Source organism: Carya illinoinensis, chromosome 6, assembly GCF_018687715.1.
Source record: "Carya illinoinensis cultivar Pawnee chromosome 6, C.illinoinensisPawnee_v1, whole genome shotgun sequence".
Lineage (NCBI taxonomy): Eukaryota > Viridiplantae > Streptophyta > Magnoliopsida > Fagales > Juglandaceae > Carya > Carya illinoinensis.
The window spans coordinates 22,190,455-22,204,700 of record NC_056757.1 but is presented as its reverse complement, the minus strand read 5'-3'; the positions used below and the strand labels follow the sequence as shown (position 1 = coordinate 22,204,700).

Below are 14,246 nucleotides of genomic sequence, written 5' to 3'. Positions count from 1 at the left end.
GTCGGTGGTGGCCACAAGTTTGGAGGGGAGGGGGGGGGGGGGGCGCGGCGGTTGGGAAAGAAAGGAAAATGGTGGGGAAGAAAGGAAAGAGAGTAAAGAAGAGACCCGGTATCGTGCGGGGTATAGCGGGATTTGTTGTGGAATTAATTCAATATGCATTAACTGATGGTATATTTCATGGGATAAAGATCAAATAGCTTAGTGGCAAATATTAAATTACTCATGAGGGACTATCTGCTGGGGAGCCACGAGTTTTGCGATGATGGATATTTCATGGGACTAAAACATTCCCTGGTGGGTTATAACTTTTAACCCACGACGAACTAAAATTTTTGTAAATTTTAATTCCCATTAACACACAGTAGTGGGATCAAAAATATTTTTTGTGATTAATACCCCTATTACCACTACATTATTGTCACCGAATGAATCTCATGGTAAAAGGGTGGTTTTGTTCTCATGCTTTATTTTGGTGACAATTAGCCACTATAACACATGATGTTCTGTCATGGAAAAAGAACCCGTGACAAAAGCCAGTATTTGTTGTAGTGAAGGCAACTAGTTAATCCCATAATTATTGAGTTTTTAATCTTTAGTATGCAATTTTTCCAAAATTACGTAAGTTGCCTCTTTTAGGAGATAGGTTGGGTTGCACCATCTACAATTTAGAAGGGCTACATGGGATGATTCATTCATATATAATTAGCAATTGAGTTGTGTAATTTTGATGTTGATACTGTGGGCATGACCTAAAATTTTCATGGTTATTTACTTTAATAAAATTTAGGTAAGAAAATATTCTCATTTCCTATTCTCTATTAGAGATAATATCAAACCAAGATTTTATTTGATTGTTTTCTAAATGACATATTTGATTTTCATAATTATCACACTACAACAGAAATTGTTTTTGGATGAAATTTGTTTTCAAGTAAAACATCATATAATATATTTTTGATGAATTATTTCTCCCTAAAATGGAATTTCTATTGTAATGTCTAGATAATTTTTTTTTTAATTTTTTTTTATATAAAAGGACGATACCCCAATTTTATTAATTGTAATGTCTAGATAATTATCTTATCTAATCTTTACCTAATTCTTTTATGAATAGGGACATATACTATGTACGTAATTCAGTTGATTGAGAATATATAATATAAAGATATATATAGCCGTTAAAATTTCTCTATCTGCTACATTTCCTCGTCTTTGTTCAGCAAAATATTCTAAGTTCTGTAAGTATCTAGTCTATATATTGAGGTAATAGCTGCATTTACTATATAGATCAACTCGTTTTCTTTAGATGGTAAATATCTAAAACTTATCTAAACCTGCTGCTTCAGTTGGTCAACCTAGATGTTCTATAAAATTGAGAACGGTTTCCCCAAAGGCTGTCTTCTCTACCTCAACACAAGGTATGGTAACAAAAGCTGCATGTGTCCCTCTATATGTTCACATACACTGAAAAATAAAATTGATAGTCACCGTGTTAAATACTTCAAAAGTTTAAGAAAGAAGGGTAAACCTTCTTTATACAAGTTGGGAATCCAACATGACATTTATAAGGAGATGCTTAGGGAATCATATGAGATGAGAAAACTATGAATAATAGTAAAATGATTTGTAAATAGTAATAAAATAGTTTGAGTTATAATGTTTTAAGTGGTTTTGAGAAATGAGAGAAAAAAAAAGTTGAAACTTAACAATATTACAAAGTTAAAATATTGTTATAATATAATTTTTTAATATTATTTTTGTTTTGTGATTTGAAAAAGTTGAATTATTTTTTGTGTTTTGTTTTGAAGTTTGCATAAGTTGTAATGATTAGGAATGACTAGATGAAAAAGTTGAAGATTGAAAATTGAAAAGTATTTGTGTTTGAGTGATGTTTGGGAATGAAATGAGATAAAATGAGATAAGATGAAATTTTATAAGATAAAACCTATTCACAAACGAGAAACACTCTAGTCACAAAAGAATTACAAAAGAATTATATAAAAGTAATCTCATAAATTGATATAGTCTGATATGGTTTGTTAAATTGTAAAATTGTTTTTATTATAAAGTAGATTTGACAAATCATATGAAACCACATCGCAATTTATGAGATTACTTTTGTGTAATCCCTTTATAGTTATAGCACTTCTCTAAACAAATAACCCCTAAGAGGTTTTGGTACTTTAGAGATCTGTTCAGTATAACTAAATGGGTTTCTTAGGTCTAATGTTTCATATACAATTCTTTGGTACTTTAGAGGTCTGTTCGGTATAACTAAATGGGTTTCTTAGGTCTAATGTTTCATATACAATTCAAATCCGGCATGATATGACTCAAACTCACCATCTGAACCCAACATAACAACATATTACCAACCCTACCTTAATGGGATATATACAAAGGTTGAACTTATTGATAAATGTATATTGAGAAAAAATTATGTTATATACATGAATCACTTTTGTGTATTCTTTGTACACTTCACTGATGTGATTGACTAAAATATTTCTTTTATATTAAAAAAAAATGACACAGCCAATCATATTTGTGGAGTGCACAAAGAAATAAATAAAAATAACTATACATAAAATTTTTAATTAATAAATTGTCTAAGTGACAATTAATTTCCACCATTCAAATTGAGGATGAAGTAGGTGCGTACGAATACCTATTGGGTTCGTGCTTGTTCCATCAACTCCATTTTGTGTCTCAAACCACCTTTGGGAATGCATATTTATGGAACACCAGAGCTATATTTATGGCTTTTGACCGTTTCTTGGAGTAATATATACAAGCTGACCTGATTCTTTTTGGTTCTGATTTCTTGTTATGTTCTCTTGGAAACAGGAGAGAGTTAGCTAGCTAGGCCATACATGGCCCGGATTTTAGGATACACATCTTGGGTATAACAATCTATTTAAAATCTGTTCTTGGGTTACTGGGGCTTTAAGCCCATGATCAAGTACAAAAGAATATCCAAAATTATTCATAATTCTTTCAGAACATGCATTGATCCTTTTTTGCCAAAAGCAGAATTTCCAACTATATATATATTGATCTATATTAATATGTGAGATATATATTGTTTAACAATATATAAGATTGAGATCTGTGCTCTGCCCTTGTAGTTGCAGGCAAGTAATTAGAATAAATACGATCATGAATTAAAAATAAATAGAAACCTAATTAATATTTAATTTCTAAGGATATTGGTAAATCTATAAGATATAAACAAATAAAACACTGCATTATCTCATCTTCAAGCTAGTTATAAGATCAAGAAATAGTAAAGAATAATAGTTTATTCTTATTTTTGTTTTTATTTAAAAGAAAAAGGTTAAAAAAGAATAAACAGGTAAAGAACAAGAGTCGAAGCATCGATCATATCATAGGAGAGAATAAGGGAGAGCCATATTCTATAACTTTTGAATAAACAAATGAAAAGCTACATCCCCACTTAAAAGAGAAGATGGTGCATATATGGAGTATACTTCTGCATCCTCTGGCCTATTTGTTGCTCATCAATCATGCTCTCTCACTCCTCAACTAAAATAATTCTCTTGGATATTAAAGAATAATTTGTTAGTGGGTATTTTTTCCTTTTAGAGCCATTGAGTTTTTCCTTGAAAGTTCCTCTCTTCTCTCCTCTCCTCTCCTCTACCCCCACTCTAAAAAGCTACGTACATCTCTCAAAAAGTTCAAACTCCTATTTGTTCAAGTTAACTTAAAACCTGTACCACCAGTACCAACTCATTAATCACTAATAAAATATATATAAAGGAAAAACAATACCAATAAATTAAGCTAATACACCGACATGATTAACCTAATTAATTAGAAATTTGGAAATTAATGGGTTTGATCCACTAAGCAGGCCGATCAAGATGATAGATGCAGCACAAAGTGGAGATAGAAAACTGCAGCTTGCTTTTCTTGGTCATTAATTTAATAATGATCATATATAACAAGAATTAAGTGTCAAAATATATGGAGCAAATGAGAGTACCTACGTACATACGTGTCCTCAAACTAGCTGGCTAGCCGCCTCGATCAAAATCTTTATATTTTTCGGTAGGGTTTTGGCCGTGGACTCATTTGCATATAATGATTAACTACGTACCTTGCCTTAGATTGTGTGATCAATTATATATATAGGGTTCGTACACTTTTTTCAGTACTCAAATAATAATATATAATTCCACATGATGCCTATATATATACATTTTTTATATATTATAGGCTTTTTTTTTTTTAATGCGTTTGAATATATAATATTTGTTATTCTTTACGCATGCAGTATCATTATGTCATTAGTTTAAACTCCATAATTTAGGGTAGTACTTAGAAGTTTCTCTGTTTTCAATTCATTATTATATAAAAGTAGTAGTTCTCTCGAACTTTCAGTTTCGAATATCCAACAGCTTGCTCATTAATTTGGGGAAAATGAAATAAGAATGGGAGAGAGATTATGTGAAAATATTGAGGTCCAACCATCAATAGTACTTTAGGTCGATGCATGCATGCATTGGTGTTTAAGAAATGCAAATAAGTGTTTAGTAAGAATAAAGAAGTGTAGGAGGTTCATGACCAATAATCCTATAGTAGTTAATTAGAAGTATAATCATTAAAAAAAAAAAAAAGACTATTTATGACAGATTATATGTGACGAGAATGATCAAAACAAACTCATTTTAATATAAAATAATAATTTTTGTAGAAAATAATTGGTCACAATTGAGTAATTGGTCACCATAACAGGTCATGATGTTAGTTTATGAATTTAATTTTATAAAATATATTTATGAATTAGTCATTTCTCATTTAAGAAAAAAAAAGATTAATGTGTAAATTATGAGTGATGCAGTAAATTATTAAAGGTTTGTGAGAGGGAATAGAAATGTAAACTAACTACATTTTTCTTGAGTTTATAATGGGATCTTGAACCTGAAATCGTGTGACAAAAGGTGACAATATCATGAAACCGTGAAAAATACGTCCCAATGCTAGGGAGAAAGTGCACACAGCAAGGCAGGCAGGCAGCATATTTGACCTGAAGATGATTTGGTGTTTTCTCCGTACGGCCAAGACCTTTTAGGGTTTTACAATTATGGGTCTAAAATACTTTTTAACAACTCTTTACTTTTCTAAGAAGTTGCCGGAGGTAGACATTGCACGTACATATTATATATCATGATATGAAATATTACTATTAAAAGATTAATTCTATATATATCCAATATTATTCGATCATTTTATTATGATCATATTTCCTCCATCTCATTATATGTTATTTAATGATGTACTAGTAATTATTTGTTATATTTTTCCTGTAAATCAATCATTTAATACCATATCAAAAAATATAATATGAAGTATAAACATGTTAGTTATTATAGGGTTCGTTACAATTATAAAATAAATATAAATACTTTTTAATGCTTTCTGATGTGTTGAGCTTCTACATACATCATTACCTTCTTTTTTTTTTTTTCAAATATATATATATATATGATAAAAAATAAGAGATCGTGATCAGTTTGTTCCTGAGGTCGAAACATGTTAATGAAGTAAGATTTTACAATTCCAAATACAAGTTGACAAGGAAGAAGGAGATGAAGATGCGGGGACCTCTTCACTAGCCAGCCAGCTAGCTCAGGTGTTGGATTTTTTGGTCGTGTACTATATATTAATGTACCAATTCCACTAAAATATTTGATGGAATGTCACTCACCAAAGTACATAAAGATGCATTAAACAATATGAATTATTGGGCATCGACCAAGTCTTAATAAAGTTTCCCTTGCTCCCACTCCCACTTCTATTCTTTTAATTTTGTCAAGGTTTCTAAATATAACTGACACGATCCAGTGAGAACGAATTGAATACTTGTCGCACCTTCATTGGTTGACCATTGCAAAAAGTCAGAGTTTGAAAATAAGACAATTAAAATCTTCTGATTTTATACTAATCAAACCCTCATTCAAATGGTTTTGGGCACATCCAAAAACTACTCCCTCCCCTCGACCAAACTTTCCTCTGTCTGTCAAATGCATTCCACGTGCCCATGCACCAAAAGCACGTATGTGTTTATCTATTAGAACTTACCTATTTGTTTTATCTTCCTTAATGGCCATAGTTAGTACAAACCGTGTAGCATTATTATTGTTATTGTTATTATTATTATTATAATAATATAAATTATTATTATTATAATATAAATTATTATTACTATTATTATAATTATCATCTTCATTATTGGTATTATTATTTTCTTATAAAGGATGTTTGAAGTTTATTTATACTGACCAATCTATTGAGCAATAAGTACGGTCGTTTCATTTTACATGCATTGGGATATTGTGATCGAGACTATGCTAGAAGTGATTTCAGAGAAGATTGTTGTGTAAGTCAGAATTAGAACTCTTAACATACTTTTATCAAGATTTGAGTATCCATACACTTTGATTTCTTTTGTACTGTTATTTACTCCTAAGGTTTCCACTCAAAATTTTAAAGATTTGAGAGAAAATAATTAGCCGTAACATGAGATACCATATTTCTTTCTTTATTTAATCCTTAGGCAGGATATTATTTCTTTGTCACTTAAATAAATAATTCATCTTATCTTATTTAATTTGACGTTTTCAAATTATGGGTATAATTTGGTTTTTGGGTACTTGAAGACAATTGATGAATTAATCCCATCAACTTGTGTGAGTTTGACAGATCGGTATTTCAGCAAATTTGGCTTTGGATGGAATATATTTGGACTCAATAATTTAGTTTCTTCACTAGTTAATTTGGCTGAGCTGAATTGATCTTTTCGATTGTCAGGCTTTGCTTCATTCAAATAACTTGTGGTAAGAGCTGGTCGAGTTGAGTTGATCATTTGGTTTGTAAGTCTCAATTTGGCTCAAATAACTCAAACTTGAGCTCGTGCTACATGCTTTCGCCCAGTTGAGCCTAACATTAGTTTGAGATGAATTGAGATATTGTTTTTTTTTTTACGAGCTAGATTAGAGTCAAGTTATTTCTTAAGCTTCCCTCGTGCTCTTTTCAAATAAAAATTACATAAAAGATTGAAAAAAAAAATATTAGTAATATGTAACTATGGGCATGCAATAGACTACTTATAAGCATTTTATATAAATATCCATCACAATATGTAACTAGTCGATATGCATATATATTTATATATAATAACCATACTTTTTATGTTGATATAAGTTACTTATTAGTAATATATATCTATTATATATATATATATATATATGTATATTAGCTTTACAATTATATTATAAAATAGCTAGTAGAATTAATTAATCACTTGTGAACTTAAGTAATAAACATAGGTCTATGGATTATATTTAATATGTAAGTAACTTGATTGGATGTTACATATATATATATATATGTATATATTAAACAAGGTGAGCTAATGAGTCAAATCAAGTATAAACGATAAGGCCTTAATATGTCTTGACTAAGTTGAGTCGTCGATTCTAACTGAATATGTACCATAATTTAACTGAATAACTATTGAGTGAATAATCATTATTTTGAGTGAACATCAATACAGACTAGTACTTCATTAATTTACCGTCTTAGTATTGAATATTAACCCAACCAAATTAGAACTTAACGGTTCACAATATAAGTTAATGGGTTAATAGCCATGCATCCTCTTAGATAGCAATGTTATGTAATATCCTTTTAGTATCCCTTAAGTTATGGAGTTATTTTTAGGGTTACATTATTATATGATTTTATTGGATAATATTGCAGTTAAATCTATGTGATATTCATATTATCATATCATGTACGTCTGCCTTGATGTTTTAATTTCTCTTATTAACTTCTTCAAACAATTTGATTCACTTCCTTGTGCGATTATTTAAAACTTGGTTTTCTACACACGGATATATATATATATATAGTCATATCATCAAACTATTCCCTATTATAGTCCCATCATCCTCTTATCATTTGTGAATTATTAAATGAAAATTAAAAAAATATTTAATTAACGTAAACTTAAAACGTCATAAAAACAATATATTCAATTAAATTACTATTTTTATTTAGAAATTATACTAACATGTACATTCTTTTGAAATTTTACTTATATTATGTTATTTATATCATAATTAATAACTTTAGTAATTAATTAACATGATGTTAATATTATTATGTTATTTATATCATAATATCATAATGAGTAAAAAAAAAAGAAATAATTATTTGAATGTCAAAATTAAGGGCATGTTTGGACAATATCAATTAAACTCTTAAAATTTTCAAAACTTTTCATAATTTTATTCACAAAAATTACTCAAATACAAAATAATTTTTAATTTTTCATCAAATCATTAGCTAATCGTTATTCAAATACAAACTCAATATAAGTTTTATAAATTTTAAAATAAAAATAATATTAAAAAATTATATTCAATCAATATTTTTAGTTAATTTTTTATCTTTCCTTTACAAAATTCAATCAAACATCATCACTCGAATTATTATATTACTATTTACAAAATTATTAGATATTCTAAATTTACAAACATGCCCCTTAGACTGCATCAATAAGCTAACTTTTTAGAATTTATAAGATGCCTTTTCTTATTCAATTATTCCTTCGCAAAGACTCAAATCGATGCTCTCCCTCTTTCTTTCTTTGGGTAGGCCAGATTCAACCATTGAATTAATTTCTCCTAGTTTTTACCTTTTATCTTTATCTCTCCCACGCTCTCTCAGCTGTTAAAAAGATACAAAGACAGACGTTTGTGCCTTTTTTTTTTCTTTTTTTTTTCTTTGTTTTCTTTCCAATTCTGGATGATTTTTATATACTTTCTTTTGTTGTATTTTGGTAGAGAGAGAGAGTTTTAAACCGAAAGGTGGCAGACGCTAACGTGCGCCATTTATATTTTTAAAACTCTGTAAAGACGCTGATCCTTTATCGTCTTTGTTTTGTCTTGCAGAGAATCCTCGCCCCCTCCCTCCACTCCCCGACCGCCACCTCAAATTCCCCACTACAGTTCATTCTGAATTTCCAGCTTCTTCTACATGGAGAACGGCTTCTCTTCTCCTCGGAGCGAGTCTTTCCCGGCAGGTCTCCGGGTGCTCGTCGTTGATGACGACCCCACGTGGCTCAAAATTCTCGAGAAGATGCTCAAGAAGTGCTCCTATGAAGGTACTTACCCACTTGACTTTGCTACGGTTCACAGTCTGTGTTGCTAAAATATTCTCTGCGTTGCTTTTTACTACGGCACTTCGTAGTTCCTAATAATACTTGTTAGTTACGAGTTGGGTTTGTCCGATCATGTCTTGATTCTAGGCATAATGGCTTCTGGGTATGTTTCATTGTTTTCACGAGGTATTATATATTCTATGTTTCCTTAGGTATTAGAGGAGCATGAGAAAGTTATGGCTTCTGTCTTATGCACAGTCGTTAAGTCTGCGTATCCTTGAACATGACTTTGAAGTGGACAGCTTAGAAAAAAAAAAAAAAAAGACTTAGAAGTGGACAGATTAAGGATGCTAGCTTGTATTTTGTTCGTCTATCATTTGTTTGTTTATTTTTTCAAGTGAAGGTCTATTATTGAAATTGTTAGTTCGGTTAAGGATAATTAACATTGAAATTGATCAGGGTTGATCTGATAGATAGTATTGCTTAAGAACATCTAATGTGTTTCAAGATTACTGAGTTTAGGTGAGCTGCGTAAGCAAGTTTTCTATTTTAACTACTCTGCCAATCCGGCATTTTTTTACAGGGTAGGTAATCTTTTCTTTTCTATAGCCAATAGGACAAATGAAAGATATTTTTTTTAAAAGATAATAATTCTCCATTAGTTTTGTATGCTTATAACATAGGAAAATGTAACTGCTGTTTGTGGTTTTTTTTTTTTTTGGCTGAATTAACTTTCTGAAAGGTGGTGAATAAGGATAACGCTTCTAATTTGGAACCTGTGATAAGGTAATAATTATATAATTCTTATCTATGTTAGTTGCTGGGCAAAGAACCTTTTCTGGAATCTATGATACCTTTTTTTGGTGGTTTTTAATAAAGAACTTAATTTGAATATAGACCTTCCAGCTTGATCTTGAAACTCATAATTGAGTAAAACCTGATTCGTGAAGCAGGATTGTGAACATTTGCAGTCAGTAAAGTGCCACCATATAACATTACCTATTAAAACACAAAAATAAAAAATAAAAATAAAAATAAAAACACCAAGAAAAGTCAATCTTCGACATGATATTATTGTGGCAAGGTGTGATGAATAATCTAATGAACTTTTACCTTGTTGGAAGGCTAATTGACACTCAAGTGGCAAAAAGAGTGTTGTTCTGGCAAATATGCATGTAAAGCCCAGCCAAATGAACAATATCTTCTCTTTGACCTCAACCAGTGGAATCCTAAACCTTTAACAGACATGATCAGAACTTCTTCACCTTCAAAATCAATAGCTTTATTATATGTTTCACACAATCCATATTGTTACTTCGTGTCCTGCCACCTGATCAATTTACCAAATTCTGTCCAGTATCATATTTTCAGTTGATGGCCAACAATTTATTACTCCATTCCTAAGCATCTCTTCAGTCATTCCTGTCGTTAAAATGGCATTATTTCTTATCTGCTTTCTTTTATGTATGATAAGAGAAAAAAATAGCAAATGCCTTTATTTGCATGTAACTGGTTGATCTAAAAGAATGGAGCAGAATTTATTGATCTAAGGAAGTTACATTGTGACTTTTGGTTTGAATGAGTTTTATTGCACAGGATAAAATCCGCTTCTATGACTATACTCAGCCAATTGATCTGCTCCAGGATGGCTGCACCAAAAATTTGAAACCATTCTTATGACTTCTTTTTTTTCTCTTCCTTCATTTTTTTTCCAGTGACTATATGTGGTCTGGCAAGAGAAGCTTTGAAATTGCTTCGGGAAAGGAAAGATGGGTATGACATCGTAATCAGCGATGTTAACATGCCTGACATGGATGGTTTCAAACTTCTTGAGCATGTTGGACTAGAGATGGATCTTCCTGTCATCAGTTAGTTATCCAACACTTATACATGAAACATTTTCTGACATGCTAAAATTTATTTTACATTTATTCACATTCATTGGCATCCCTCCTTCTGATGAGTTGCATTTTATGAATCTTTACAGTGATGTCCGTTGATGGAGAAACAAGCAGGGTAATGAAAGGAGTTCAGCATGGAGCCTGTGATTATCTCCTCAAGCCGATAAGGATGAAAGAACTCCGGAATATATGGCAGCATGTCTTCAGAAAGAAGATACATGAGATAAGGGACATTGAGCATCATGAAAGTTTTGAGGGTATTAGACTATCAATAAATGGATCAGAATTTTCTGATGATTGTATCATGTTTAGTGGAGAAGATCTGACATCTTTTAAGAAAAGAAAAGATTTTCAGAACAAATATGATGAGAGAGACTATGGCGATCATTCTTCTACAAAGAAACATAGAGTGGTGTGGTCTGTTGATCTTCATCAGAAGTTTGTCAAGGCTGTAAATCAGATTGGTTTTGATAGTAAGTATGGTATAAACTTCCATTTCTAGAGTTAGTTTTTTGCAACATGGGAGTTAAAAAAGCTAAAGAAACGTAAAGCTGTTATTGGTTAGTTTTCTTTATGTGATCCTCAAGAAAACATCTGGTATCTTTATCTTCGTTTCCATGAAGCCATGACATATTTTGTCTGTTTGGCAGAAGTAGGTCCCAAAAAGATACTCGATTTGATGAATGTGCCATGGCTGACTAGAGAAAATGTTGCTAGTCACTTGCAGGTAGATGCCTCACTCTTTAGGTCTTCATCCTATGAATGGCTAAATCTAGTAGGGCTTTTACAAAACATTTCCTTATGGAATAGTTGCCAAGGAATTGCCACACACACTCACACACGTGGATCCATAATGTTGTATATAACTGTAAGTTTTTTAGCACTGCTATTCTATATATCTTCTTTTGTTGGTATTTGTATAAATACATGAAAGAAATAAATATCACCTCTCTCTTTGAGATATAAATTCAAATTTTCTTGTCCTTCTAATTTTTCATATGCTTTAATTTTGGGTGAATTTCTGCTCAGTTTCACCACAACTCGTTTTTAAGGCCCTCTGTTTGTGATTTCACTTGAACCTTAGAAATCTTCCCACCTTTAGCATATCAAAATGTACAGAACTCACAGCCAAGTTATTGAATCACACAAAAATTGAGAAAGAAAGTGTTGTGTACTGATCAAGTCATTATGATTCTGTTTGGAAGTCTCAAGGGAAGTCTCATATATATATATTCTTTTGCAGAAGTACCGCCTCTACTTGATTAGATTGCAGAAGGAAAATGATCTGAAAGCTTCTTTTGGTGGTATAAAGCATTCAGATGTTCCTTCAAAGGATACTTCTGGAGGTTTTGGCCTGCAGAGTTCAATCCACACGAACCAAAATGATGTTGCCAATGACAGGGACCAATTTTCTGGCAGTAACTTCTATGGTCAGGACCTGGATGCCAAAAACCATGATGGTGATCGAGAGGAAATTGTTTTAGAGCCCAAGCCAGATTCGAAGAAACCATTGACTGCTGATGTTCCTGATCCTCAGGATACAAGGTGCTCACAGATGAGCTTTGATCATTCTTCTGCATCACTGGGATCTGATGTAAACTATACAGAGTTTGATTGTAGCATCCCAAAACAGTACCCTTGGAGTGAATGTCCGGAAGTTCAATCCAAACAGGAACATAAGCTTCTTCTTCAGTTAGAGGATGGCTTTAGCCAGCAACTACCATGTGTTCCACAGCATTACATTGAAATTGATCAACTACAATCAGGAAGAGATATAAGTAGCCCTATCAAAAATGAACCTGTGCTTGTCCGGTGCAAGAGCCATCGTGAGAGCCATATCAGTCCAAAGGAAACTGCAATTGACGATTTTTCTGTTCAACCCAAGAGCCTTACCGCATATCATCAATCTTTTGAGCCCAGTTCAACTGCAATATCGAGCATGAAACCACAGGCTGTCGATCTGAGCTGCATTACAGACTTAGAATCTTGCCAACGAAACCTGATATCTCCAACTGACTCGACTTTTCCACCATTCAATGAGGACCTGACGGTTTGCTGGCTACAAGGTGATTTCCTAAATAAGAATTTTGGACTCCCAAATATGGAGTTTGCTGACTACAGCGACCACGGCTTTGTCGCCGACATTCCTGTCCACTTGTATGACACGCTAACTTCTGACTACGAGTGTCCTTATGACCCAACAGAATATCCTATAGTTGATCAAGGTCTATTTATATTATAACCTTGCCATCTTGCTTGAAGAGAGGATCCTTTCTTCTTTCTTCTTAGTCAACCAAAATTAAGTGGATTATTTCCAAGTACCTTATGGATCAGGAAATAGTTCTCCTGATCAGTTCCGACCTGGATGTTATAATTTTGTATTATAGGACTGTTGCCGAACTTTTACCATAATAAGTTTGCTTGTTGAAGTTTGGTCTTAACTTAGGACTGTATTTATGGATGTTAATTTAAGGAAAAACATGCAAGCGAATGAGTGCGTACATGGGGCACACTATATGAGCGAAACGTCCTTTATCTCTGCAACTCCTGAGATCAGAGCAAAAGAATTTCATCTGTTGAATAAAAAATAATCATCCGGCCCTCGCAGACTGCTGATTTTGTTTCCTCGGCAATTGCGTGCTATTATATTGACATAAAATATAAAGTAAGCCTTGGAAAGAAGTACAACTTATTTGATATATTGTCATAGCTAGATTACTCTGGTTGGTTTATTTACATGTAAATTCTGAAAGGATTTGCCTTGGTTGTTTTTGGGTAAAAAATGTAGCATGTCATCTATGTCAAACTTCACATCATATCAGATCAACAGAACTCTGACATTACATTTCAACCAATTTAATTAGATATTTCATATATTCAGCCAATTTATTAAGGAAAGTGATGCATACCCAAACTGATACAGAGAATCCAGCTTCAGATTTTACGTTGATTGCATTGAACTACCTTAAGAAGGTGAATCTACGCAAATATGACAAGAAAAACTTAATCTTCCTTGTATTGGGACAATATTAGTTATTTTTTTCCCCCCAAGTCTTCTATTTATGTTCACTTTTGTCTTCTTAGGAAATATTTCATTTCAAGTTTTAGAAGTGATTATAATTTTGGTTTTGCCCAATATTGTGGTAGGATTCTTA

General features: G+C 31.9%; 1 protein-coding gene across 1 annotated transcript; it reads left to right on the top strand.

Moving 5' to 3' along the window:
• Positions 1 to 8,868: 8,868 nt before the first annotated feature.
• Positions 8,869 to 13,558, top strand: LOC122312984 (two-component response regulator ARR11-like). The gene is made up of 5 exons (XM_043127676.1): positions 8,869 to 9,193; positions 10,906 to 11,058; positions 11,178 to 11,564; positions 11,742 to 11,818; positions 12,335 to 13,558. Exons 1-5 carry the CDS (start codon positions 9,067 to 9,069, stop codon positions 13,331 to 13,333), a joined length of 1,743 nt encoding a protein of 580 aa, XP_042983610.1. The 5' UTR covers positions 8,869 to 9,066; the 3' UTR covers positions 13,334 to 13,558.
• Positions 13,559 to 14,246: the final 688 nt, after the last annotated feature.

What these genes read in the sequence shown, in the direction of transcription:
- LOC122312984 (XM_043127676.1), top strand. Translation starts at nt 9,067, where the DNA reads ATGGAGAACGGCTTCTCTTCTCCTCGGAGCGAGTCTTTCCCGGCAGGT. An exon ending in AAATCAGATTGGTTTTGATA is followed by an intron (nt 11,565 to 11,741) that starts GTAAGTATGGTA and finishes TCTGTTTGGCAG; the next exon opens with AAGTAGGTCCCAAAAAGATA. An exon ending in ATGTTGCTAGTCACTTGCAG is followed by an intron (nt 11,819 to 12,334) that starts GTAGATGCCTCA and finishes ATTCTTTTGCAG; the next exon opens with AAGTACCGCCTCTACTTGAT.